Source organism: Oenanthe melanoleuca, chromosome 2, assembly GCF_029582105.1.
Source record: "Oenanthe melanoleuca isolate GR-GAL-2019-014 chromosome 2, OMel1.0, whole genome shotgun sequence".
NCBI lineage: Eukaryota > Metazoa > Chordata > Aves > Passeriformes > Muscicapidae > Oenanthe > Oenanthe melanoleuca.
Genome location: NC_079335.1, coordinates 108378490 through 108390834, shown reverse-complemented (window position 1 = coordinate 108390834; position 12345 = coordinate 108378490). Strand labels below are relative to the sequence as shown.

Here is a 12345-nt window from a genome sequence, read left to right as displayed (position 1 = left end):
TAGATTCCAACTTTCCAGATGCTGCTCCCAGCAGAGACAGAGCTTGGAATCTATTCAAACTCCAGAAGCTCAGAACACAATGAGAGACAGATAACTTGCAGTTTTCACTTACTACAGCCCTTAAAGTATACAGAGAGGGAGGAATAAAGAGATCCAGCCCTGCTGCCAGCAGAATAACAAATCCCAACAGTCCTGTCAATGGTAGAGTTATTTTAACAAAACCCAAAACCACAGATTTTTGCAAAGTCCTTGATTATGCAAAAGTAAGCCAAACATATACCCAACTCTGTGTCATAAGAGACCTTTCTATGTAATTCCAGACCCTAAGCTAAACACAAAAGAAACAGTAAGGTGGCTAAAAATAGCATAATGCTATTTTATGTAAATTTGAAATATTTTAAAGAGCATGTTTCTACTCCCACGCCAATAATAATTTAGTATAAAGTACCATCATCTACAAGAGAAAGAAAAAAAACAACACAAAGAAATGAAGCAGCTCTTGCTTCTCTTACCTCCTACCAGTGGATATGAAGAAACTTTGAGGAAAAGAAAGAAAAAAAGAAAAGAAAAAAAATAGAAATATGGGGGGAGGTGGTGGGGGCGGCAGGGTTTCTAGTTTCTGGAATTTTCTGTGAATGAAGGATTGCTACCTTGCAAACAATATCTGATCTCCAAAGTCTAGTTATTGTAGCATTCTAGCTTTTGGCCCCTTCCTTTAATAAAGAAAACCAGAGAGAAGTTTTAAGACTTGTAGGTGAAATTCAAAGTAGCACTATATGCAATGCTAAAGCCAGGACTGAGAAGATAGGAGGGGGAAAAGGAAAAAAGCATATTAAAAACAAGAGATAAATCTTGTCACAAGAAAGGTTTCTAGGAACAGGTAAGCATAAAATTACTACACGTAAAGTCCACTTTTGAAGTAAGAAATAGAGTCATCAGTGGTCTCATCTGAAGCACATGAATTCCCAATGTTTTATTTTCTGGACTACTAAGTTTAAAAATACAGAAGATAGATATTCTCTATTTGCTCTGTGGCTTACAAAAGCAGAGAATTAAAAGTACTTCACAGTGACCTAGCCTGATTTGTAACACAGAACTAAGAAGAATTGTTTTGTTCAGCATTTCTATTTTATACTCAACAGATTCTAGCTAATTAAAACATATCTATTCCAAAGTACATCTATACTGCAACTCCCCATGCCAAGTTTCTGTAACTCATCGGTCTTAAAGAAAAATGCAAGAGCCCTCTTCCTACTAGCTGAAATATTCTATTATTTAGTGCCTCTGCTACATATGTCCACCACACCTCAGTTAAGGAAATCCTTTTATTTTCTTGCACAATGAGCATAGGAACCAGAAGCAAACCACAGCACTCTTGGTGACTATGCAAGAATACAAGTAGTCAGTGAGATGCTCCCCATTCTAAAGCCTTCCTGTTTCCAGAAGTTGTGCCTTGGATCTTCTGTGACAGAAACTGTCTCTGTATTTACTAGCCTCTCACTCATTTACTCAAGACTTCTAATAAAATTTTACGTTTCAAATACTTTTCAAATCTATAAACACTTTTGGAATCAAAGCATCCCAAAGTATTCTCCACTTTCTATTCATGCTCTTTTGGGGATTTTTTTTTTTTTAAATTTTGCCTGATTTCAGCTGCTTTTCTTTGAGGCTCCCCATATCAACATTATTAACAGCTAGCAAATACTTCCTATTCAGCCACTGCAGAGAACTTACTATACTGATTTGCCCTTTCCATTCTCATTGCCAGAAAAAAAAGACTACAGAGAAGTCAAATTTCATCACACAGAGTTCATCCTGTACAGAAGAATAACAAATATGATGAAAAGTACTTCATTTTCCCCACTTCAAGTTCTCATTTCAGAAATGGAAGGTACTGATAAAAGTATTCATTACAAGTATTTGACAGAGTTAGAGCAGTCTAAGTATTATCCCTTTTTCTTCCTGATAATTTCTAAAATTCTGCTTGCTTTCTTTGGATCACAACTAATTGCTCTTTATTTTCACTGTAGTAACACGAAGATTTTTCTCTTGACACACTAATGAATTCAGAAGAAAATAGGTAGATACTACTCCTGTTTAAGGAGCTCAACATGGAAAAGTAGTCTGAACAGAAATTATTACTAAGTGCAACAGTTTTCACCCAAGGAAGAAATATGATCCCAACTTCAGTTCTACAAAAATCAGCTTCAGCTAAATTACTGCCATTCTAAATAAAATTTCGCTATTAAAATGGAATAATTTATCACAAGCAGGAAAAGAATAAAAACAAAAGCAGTAATGAGAAACATTATGAAAATTAATAGAGTGTAGAAGCATAAGAAGCATTATGCCACTGCATAAGTCTCCAATATCATATATACTGAACAGCAGTTTTACCACCTCATCACAGTTAAATTACAGATGATAAATTTTTAAATGCATTTAAGAAGTGATCAGAAAATATTCTGAGGAATAATTCCATTATGACAATTGAGTATAAAAAGTTGGGATCACTATCTGGCACAGGAGCTGCAGATTAACAGCAACTGTAAGAGTACCCTGATCAAGTAGAGTTGCACCTTTCTGAGTAGTACTGGATCACATCCATATAAAAATTATATTGAATTCCAATGCATAAAAAATTTAAAAGTACTGAAATACTCAAGCTACTTAATACTCCTTCAAAAAGGGTTTCATTTGTACCCACAGGTAATGCAATTTTTACTTTGAGGTCGGAGACAGCCTCAACCTGCCATTTTGCTAAGTCTACACAGTGGTTTTACCTGCCCAACATATCTAGCTGTTTGAGGATAAAAATTGTGGACAATTAGTTCCAAAGAGAAGTAAATAACATAAAACTTCATATTACAAGCTCCTTCCAATTTAATAAAGAAGATGGAGACTGACTGCTGCTAACATCTATCTGAAGCTTCCTATAATAAAAGTCACTAAATTGCATAAAATGAAATTAAACTATATTAGTTAATACTTCTAATACTAATCAGGACATCACATGCTATTAATTAATAAATGTTGATTCAGCAACTCAATTACCCATGCACTTCACTAATTTGTCATAAGCAGGAAAATGTTTCCTTATTAAGATCACCCAAACTGACTCAAGCCTGCTCCAGTTAGTGACAAATGATAGCTTGCTGCTTTTACTCAAAACTGTCTGCACATCAACCCACTCATTACAGCAGCCAATCATCCAGGCTATGCTAATCTTCACCTACTCCACTTAAGACATAATAATTACTTCTCACTCTTAATTATTTACCTTAGAATCACTTTCCTTGTGATGTCTGGCACAGGATCGAAGCTGTGTTATCCAGTACTGTTTCTCCTTTGCATCAGCAGCTAGAAGAGAAAGAAGAAAATGCAGGCAATCACACATAAATCAATACCCATTTTTGCACAAGAGGTGACAGAGCAGGGCAGAGAGGGAAAGATTAATTATTGATTAGGATGCAGTATAAATCCTAATTTATGCTACGTAAGTACACTTACGTTTTTCTGAGCAACACATCTAACCCTGTACTTAAGAGGCCAGTTGGAAGAAATAAGCTTCTGAGTCTTCTTCATAGTTATCTCCTTCAGATGTTAGCAAAAGCAGAACTACCTACCTCAAGAGATATTTTTGTTCAAAATTTTTCATCCACTTTTGGTTTACTTGTCTGTCTTTGTGAAGGACAAGGGCCACATCACAGCATTTAAATTCATAAAAGCTCTACACTCGAGTTGTCAATCAGCTACCAGACAAGCTACCAGTTCCCCAGGTACTTAAGTGCTTCTCTTTTAATGGAGTTCAGCTAAATCTCTCTCTAAACCCATGTCATTCATATGCAACTTAAAGACACAGGAATAAAAATCACAATTTCCCCCCCGCCACATCTTTAAAAACCAGCTTTAAAAATTATTGAAGAGTTTGCTTCCAGATGGTTCCTGTGTAATACAGTAAGGTTTAGGAGAGAGGCTTTTTTTTTTTCTTAAACAACTACTACAGGGATCCTCATTAAGAATGGCAATACAGGGTTGATAATTTCAGTAAATATTTCCTCTTACTTCCTCTGCTACTCAGCATCTTAATGGTTATTGACTCAGCATAAAAATTGTTTACTGATTTTAATCAAATTCACAGATATTATTAAATTAAAAGCAGCATATTGTAAGCATTTGATAATTTCAAGTGATTGGAAAAGCATAATGAAGTAACAAGTGTTCATGATTTCTAGCTGTGCAACTTTCAAAGCATTTTAACAGAAATTCTCCCTGGTTGTTTCTGAATTCAGTTCTGTGTATGTAAGAGCAACACACTGTACCATAGGGGACTCCTGCATGCTCAGTCCTGCTGGACAACAGATAAACTGTGATCAGAATAAAACTAAGAGTACTTCTGTTACACTGCATTATGTACAGTAACTGTTTATTTTTCATAAATCAGTTTTATTTGGAAGCATCGTGATCAATCAACCATACTGAAAATACCTTAAAATCAGAACACTGCCTCTTTTTTCCTTCCTTTTTTATAAATATTCCAAAGTAACTCCTATATACCCTATATTGTCTGTCTTACACTTGGGAACAAGGGAAAGGAAAACATTATGCTCATTCCCACTGAGCATTCAATTATCTCAAGACTGATTATATAATATCTTAGCAGCCTCTCACTGGCATTTTTCTTTTCTCCTTTCCTTTCCCTTTTTCTTTCTCTCCCATCATCAGATTCATTACTGCACATTATCTGCAGGATTGTGATAGGGAAGAACAGTATTAGAAAATAAATATTATGCTGTGGACAGCAATGAAAGCAGCTTTTCCTTCCTTGGGAAGCAAGTAAGATATAGCATTCAATCAAAATGCCACAGTAACAGATTACAGAAGCCACCTTGAGGTACCTTCCAGCCCTGAAAGTCTATACATTGTAAAGTCACATGTACTTAACTCCAGATTACTCCTCTACCATGTTTTAAAACACACTGTGTAATAACAGAGCTGTATAGCCACTACTTTCTGACAGCACAGGGAAGTAAAAGAGAAATGAAACATGAGAGAAGATAAGCAGAAGTGGGAGTAGAAGAGAATAATTCCGCTGGCACTGTGAGCAGCACTGTACCTCTTAACTTGTACATCTCTCCATTAGCAGAGTAGACCACCAGCATGTGTGGCACTTCATCACTGGGCGATATTATAGCTCCAGCTAAAGACAAGGCTCCTCGTGGCTTTGGGCTCTGGTTTTTAGTTTGTTCATTCATGAAATACTGCAGAATCCCCGTCTCAAAGTCCAGCACAAAGTACCTGTTGAAAGAAATTACAAGCATATAGCATTTCCACAGAAGTTATTCATGCACTTACCAAACAAAGGGCACAGATTGATCTTAAATCAAGACCATAAATACACAAGTGAGGTTAAAGTAATGTTTGTAATTACAGTTTTATAACGCACTGTTACTAGGCTTGGTTTTTCCAGGGTAGGCAACCTATTCCTTTATTCGTAACACATGCCATTTCACAATAAACAATAAACCAACACCTAGGACTGACAGATCATACGAAAAAAAAAAAAAAAAAAACAAGAACAAACAAAAAAAAAACACTAACTGGGTTGCCCAGGTGCACTAAAGGAAAGTGAAGATATTTCAAAGTTGGCACATCAGTCTCAAGAGTTGAAAACATTTCCTTTTTTCCACAAATAAATCAGTCTTTGACAACAGCACAGATCCTAAATTTCATTTCCCTTTGGAACTCTTCTGTGCTACTACACAGAAAAATTATTTAACACCAACCCTTGACTAAGAGTGAACAGACAGCAACCTCCTGGCTCACATGAAGATTAATGTACTACAACCCTCAACAGACTAGAGCGAAGATCACCCAAATACCCTCAGCTGCTTCTAAAAAACCACCCCCAACAATCTGGCTAATCCCACTAACATGGGCATTTGTAATGCACAGTATTTGTTATTTTTCCTCTAAGATAAGATTACCATAGGTCATAAGAATTTGGGTACAGTATTTCAAAAACTGTGACTATTCAGACTTCTGTAGCTTTGTACATCCCAACTTTGCTCATTACCACATTTTGTCTTAGCTCTTTTACAATTTCCCCAATACAGAACATCTCTAACCTTTCCCACTACAGAACATTTCCAGGATTCTCTTCACAGCCTGCACTTATTGGTGGTGGTCTGCTCCTTTCTTTATTCACACCAAATAAGCCTGGACATGATGCAAGCACTTATTGCCTAAGATTTACAGTCCAGATATTCTGTTTGAGACCCCTACCTTTGCTGCAGTTATGCTGAACTCTCTACTGCCACTGCCTTTGCATCAGAGCAAAGATCAAATTCTCTTTCAATTGTTACAGATTAACAATACTGTCCCTAAGAATTTTAAGCTAGTGAATCACTACACCCTTCACTTCTGCCCTGACTCGATCTTCTGCATCCTTTTCCTCAAGAAACAAATGGAAAGCCTCCCTTTTGTAAACATGTAGCACATCACTTCACCTTCCCTCTACAGGTTATCTTAGACACAAAGAAGGACTAGAGGAATGGCAAGCTGAATGACAAGCACATTTTCAATAGCAGTGTTAAAAATAAGCATGCCCTAAAAGGAAACTGCCAAAATTTCAGATTACCGTACTGACTTGTATTGTACCAGTTCATAACCTTCCTGTTGTGTTTGACTTTTAAATGATTTTACAATACTACTCTTCCACTTAAAAAACATTTTTTTCTCTTCAGGTTGCTTAGTGGGACAAAATGATGCACTTTACTGCAGGAGAAAACAGCAGAATTGGAAATTTAATTTTTTTTAATGTCAGATTTGCATATTTCATAGTAAATTTTAATTTTGCTGATTCTCATTTTTCCAGATATTTTGGGAATATCTGTTACATACTCAAGAGAAAAAGCAGAGCACTAGACAGAAGTGATGCTACGCCCTTAAGTATTTTGACCCTAGAGCTAATGCTTCCCCTCATCATCCCTGAGCTCAGCAAACAAGTCTAGACTTTATATGATGTTCATTCCGAGCCTGTGCATCCTCATTATAATTTCATTGTCCTTTTATTGTTCAGGTACAAATAATTTATTTCAGCCTTTGTTATTTGGCCATTTTTCAATCGATTACTACCTTGGAAATCACCACTGCGGTTACTAAAGTAGAGCTCTACAATTAACAAAAGGAGGAACAACAGCTGGAGGAGAAAAAAAAAAGGAATGAAAAAGAGAAGCAAGAAAAAGTCTCTTCTTCTCCTATTAAGACCAAAGGATTTGGGGAAAAAAGTTCCTTTGAGTCTATTAGAACAGAATCTATTAAGTAACATAAACACTACGAGCACTTCAGCTCAGAAACTTCTGCATGCTAGACCAGCAAAGCACTCCCAGAATGACTGTAAGCTCCACAAAAATGGGCTTTGCATTGGCTTAAAGCTACCCCAGGGAAGGAAACCAGCCATTCGAGTACAGAATATACCTTTACCAGCATAATGACATCCGACAGCAGCAACTTCTGCAAATTCCCAAATGCAGAGACGGCATCCTTCCACATACTTGTTAAAACTTAAAACTGTTATAGCAGTAGTGGTAACTGGATTTCCAGCCAACCACAATCTACTCTATGTACTGTCACAGAAAAACATCATCACCAGCGTTGTACCTTATGTTTTTTTTTGTGATGATGTCTTAGAAGCCTGTAAAAGCAAGTAAAGTTTCCAGTAGAAATCAAGCAGTAATTTTAAGAAAGAAAAAGGTAACCAGTTCTCACAAGCCCTCACATCACCCTTAAGTATCCTGCCTTCTTTCTTGTCCCAAAAGAACCAGGAAATTTTTGCAACCGTCTTGGTCATGACACTGTTCATATCACACAGAATCAATCATTTCCTTTTCAGAGGTTATGGTTTGATGTGCAAGTCCCCTCTTCACCTTTCACACAGTGGTATCACAGAAAAAAGACAAGAATAAACTGCACAGACAACTATAGCCTCACAAAAGAAGCAGAGAGATAACACACTTTGAAAGCTGCTAAAAGGATAGAAAAAGCCAGGAGAAGGAATAAGGAATTAAATGTCAAATCAAGCAGTGCGAGGCTTCACACAAAGGATGTGGAGGAAGGAGGAACACAAAGAGATAGGAAAAACAGGAGCAGCTTTCAAAAACATTTTCTCGCATCACAGACCAAATGATGACCCAGTTCAGACCATCACAAAACCACAGAAGAAATGGAGACCAGAGTCCTTCATTAACTGAGGATGGAAAAGCGTAACACATATAAAGCAGAACAGAGAGAAGAGAAAGGTATGTGTCCCGTTTTAGAAGCGCTGAATCAAAAAGACAGAGATCACTTTTAACTTCTAAAAGTCATTTGTTCTGCCTACCAGGGAAACAACAGCACTACACCTGATTCATCTTGCCACTTCATCCTTTTTTCTCTACTCACATTTACCCATGATGTCATATTTCTGTAATTAAATCTCAGATACCAGCAATGAAAACAAACGCGCTCTTCAGAGAACAGTCAGGCAGAAGATAGCAGAGCCCAGTCATGTCATACTACTCATGCAAAAAACTACTGCTATAGTGAAAGTGTGAAACAACTGTTACTGAAAAACACTTCCAAAAGATTGCTGAATTTTTCTGTTATTCCAAAACCAGAATAACATTTTTTTAATTAAGTATTTAAGAGTCCATCTAGAGATAAGGTAGAAAATCACCACTTAAGCGTATTTTAAGTAGTTTTAACTGCTTAAGCACAGTTCAAAATAGACATGCATAATTACAGGCAAGAAAATGCAGGCTACTTCACAAAAGAAAAGCCAATGAATTCCTCATTTCAGATTTAAATCCATTCAGAGACTAAAAGCTTCCTGATCCTCTGGCCCCGCTTCCCTTAAGCTCCTGAGATCCATCAGAATACTCCCCCTCTGCCATTCCAACCAAAGGCAGAACCATTACCACCGGACATCAATTACAAGCAAAAACATTCACACCCCTTTGCAAAGCTGAAGTCTGACACTACCAGAATTGTTATGTCACACAGGAGTTTGTAAATACGGCCTGATGACAGTTTATTTTTCTTTTACTTCCCATATTTCAAAATTAATGCCCTCTCCGCATAAATCCTAAGTCTTATAAATTCTACAACTGTCTTAATTAAACACTTTTGATTCACCATGTCCTTCATCCATTCATTCATTCATTCACAGCCATTTAAAAAGAATTTTAAAATGTCAAGTAGAATATGCATGATATGCTAGGAAGTGTAACATGCTGCCCACTGAATTCTTAGAAGGGAAGGGCAAACACTGTACTAATAAAGTATTTCAACTGGGTTTGCTTCCACTAATACAAGCATTTATTAGAATAATAATTATAACATGCTCATATAATTATATAGTATTACAATGATTTATTATTAGTTCCCTATTTAAGAAGACTTTAAGAAAAAGCAATGACTATGCTTTTAAAGAGTGATAAAATGCTGGTAAGTATGGCAGGAGATAAAAGTGCTCTACCACTAGAGCCTATCTACAAAGAACAGCAGGTCTTCCATGAGAAAAAGTGACACTTTACCAGTGTAAAAGATTTGAGGCTATAAAGAATTCTTCAAGAAAAATTTTAAAAGCCACACACAGCACACAAATATGAACATTTCCCATGTAATTTACTCACCTCGCTGGATTTAAGAATTTTAATTTCCCCATTTCCAGTCAAATTAATAATTTCCATATTCTCCAGAGGAAATAACACTTTAGTAAGTAAATAATAAAAAATCACATTTCTATGTATTTCATAATTCAATTACACATCATAACATGGTGCACTGCTCCTTGAAGCTGTCACTTGAAGGCAAACTGCAAAGCACCCAAAATTATGCTCCCAACAGAAAAAAACACCTCAAAACAAGTTTCTCCTTTTCTTCCCTTATTCTGAGCACATCTCAGAAACCAACCATCTGGAACCCATGTTTTCACTACTCTGCAATCCCAAGAAATTTTCAAAGTAGGATTGCTAAATCTTTCCATTGTGTAATGCATTCCTAGCAATTCGAATACTCCTCACACCTCTCTTTACCACTCAAGTCAGTTTTCTGGACCAGATTTTGTACAACTTCCAGTTTGAATCCATAACGTGACAGAGGTTTTTTATAGTGCACCTGGACAACTACAGTCCAACTCAAACCTTCAATTTCTGACTCAAACTTCTGGAACAACCTCAACTCTTTTGGAAAGCAGCACTGTATTAATCACATCCTTGGGTTCATGAAGGTAGTCTGTGCTGGAGTCCAGGCTTCATAGCTGGACTCTGTCTAATCCCAGAATTTATGTTTAAAATTGGTATGTGTGTCCAAATACTGCACACAAGCACAGACAAATCCTTCTGACCAAAGACAAAAATCTTCCAATTTTCCACAATTTCCAAACAATACAATTGTTTTAACTGTACTATGACCTAACACAGCAAGTACTTCTGGATGGAGAGGGTTGCTGGGTTATTGCTACAGCAGGCTAGCTTTGTTTCACCTTTTGGAAGATTTTTTTTCCCCAGTTACTTAACTCACTGATGCATAGAGGAACTTTTCTTTCTAAAACACCACTTTAGGTCTTCTGCAGACATCTTTTCTCCTAAGCCAGTCTCACAATACATACTTTATTATCTATTTATTATTTAGCCATAAAAATCCAAATGGTTTAATACAATACATTTACTTGAAACAGGACCATATTCACTCATATTTAAAACCCTGATAAGCAGCATCACCTTCCCTACCACATTGGAATATATTTTCCCTTCTCAGACTGCTGAATTCGTCGTTCCAGACAATGTGACAAATACTATGCTCTACTCCATACTTCAGCACCAAATTAACTCAAGAACAGAAGCAGCTCACAACAGAAAAATTTCACTACCTTTTTCTTCAACCACTGCTCTCAACATTTCTGAGTTTCCAAACATGTTTTCCTTTTGCTCCCTTCCAATCTCCCCGCAGTCACGGCCAGCACATATTCTTCACTGATACCATAACCCTCTAAAGGAAGATTTTCAAGAATAAGGAATCAATCTATTCTGTAATTTTCTTCCTTTTTTTATTTTTTTAGAAGTAGTTTTAAAATAGGTAAGTATTGTAGGATAGAAAGTAAATTACTGTGTCAAAGAAAAGCAAAATTTATGGCTCAGTAACTGAATGAAATGTCACATAGAAATATTTCATTTTTTAGGAAATTGTATCTTATTAGGATATCTTGAACACCACATTTATACAATGTGCTACATTTTTCCCCTTTTACCTTGATCCATAGAATCAATGGAATTATTCAAGCCAATAAAGATAAAGCACACCACGCACACATTCAACAGCCAAGGACTTTATCATAAAAAAATTATCTCCAAAGTTGTCATTTAAAGACTGATGATGAGGAGAACATGCTTATATTTCAATAACTCTACCATCCTTTCCACACTGAGGTTCTTCAATTTATCATTTTCTGACATAAGAAAGCATTAAGAACCACAGTATTCATTAAAAGCTTTACTGACTTTGAGCATCCCTGTATGAAAACTGAGTTTTTAGAACAGTAATCTTTCAGCATTACTGGAATTCAGTCAAGATGAACTACAATTTGCTGGATACTTTTAGAGGTGTTCCACATCTAAAATGTGGTTAAGAAAAAGAGAAAGTGGTATCCACAGCTAACAGATGAACAGCTTAATTTTGCTGATCATGCCCTTCACAATTTTAACATCCACAGAATTCTCACACAAATAAAATATTAAGAGAAATCTCATTTCCTGTCTTGTCAGGTCCCAGAAAGCCCTCTTTATGAACCAGAATGTCACTTCTTCCTCAGTGAAGAAACAATTGCTACCACCCAGCTCATCAGGTCATCAACCTCTGCTTACAATGCCAATTATTTTCAACTGTCTGAACTTCTCTGTAGTGATGAATGGATATGTTCCCCAGATTTTACAGAAAAAGAGACTACAGTAAGGATAAACATTAAAAATTGCTTAGGGGTTGCTTTTTAGGAAAGAGGGAGGAAGAATAGGCCTAAAAATAACGCATCCATTTGTACCCAACAGGCTTTGAATTCATAGAGAATTGTGGAGAAGCACATTCATCATACTAATCTATGCTGCAGTATAACATGGCCATGCTGAGGGGTAGCAATTGCAGTTTATGGGCAAACATAAAAAAAAGGTACACAGTTGAGTTTGATACCACTAACAGCACCTACTGCTCACAGCCCATCACACTGGCTGGCTACCTAGTAATCTTTGCTGAATTTAGTAATCCTTGCCACCTTCTTTTTCCTCGTTCCGAATTCACTCCTACTTAACAATT

General features: G+C 36.5%; 1 protein-coding gene across 1 annotated transcript in view; it reads right to left on the bottom strand.

Annotated features, from left to right (window-relative positions):
• Window positions 1–12345, bottom strand: part of OSBPL10 (oxysterol binding protein like 10) — a 112259-nt gene that overhangs the window by 76148 nt on the left and 23766 nt on the right. Inside the window, exons 2-3 of the mRNA XM_056483148.1 lie at window positions 5117–5298; window positions 3281–3360 (exon numbers count right to left, since the gene is read on the bottom strand). Of these exons, the coding sequence (XP_056339123.1) occupies window positions 3281–3360; window positions 5117–5298 (262 nt within the window). The remainder of the gene's footprint in view (window positions 1–3280; window positions 3361–5116; window positions 5299–12345) is intronic.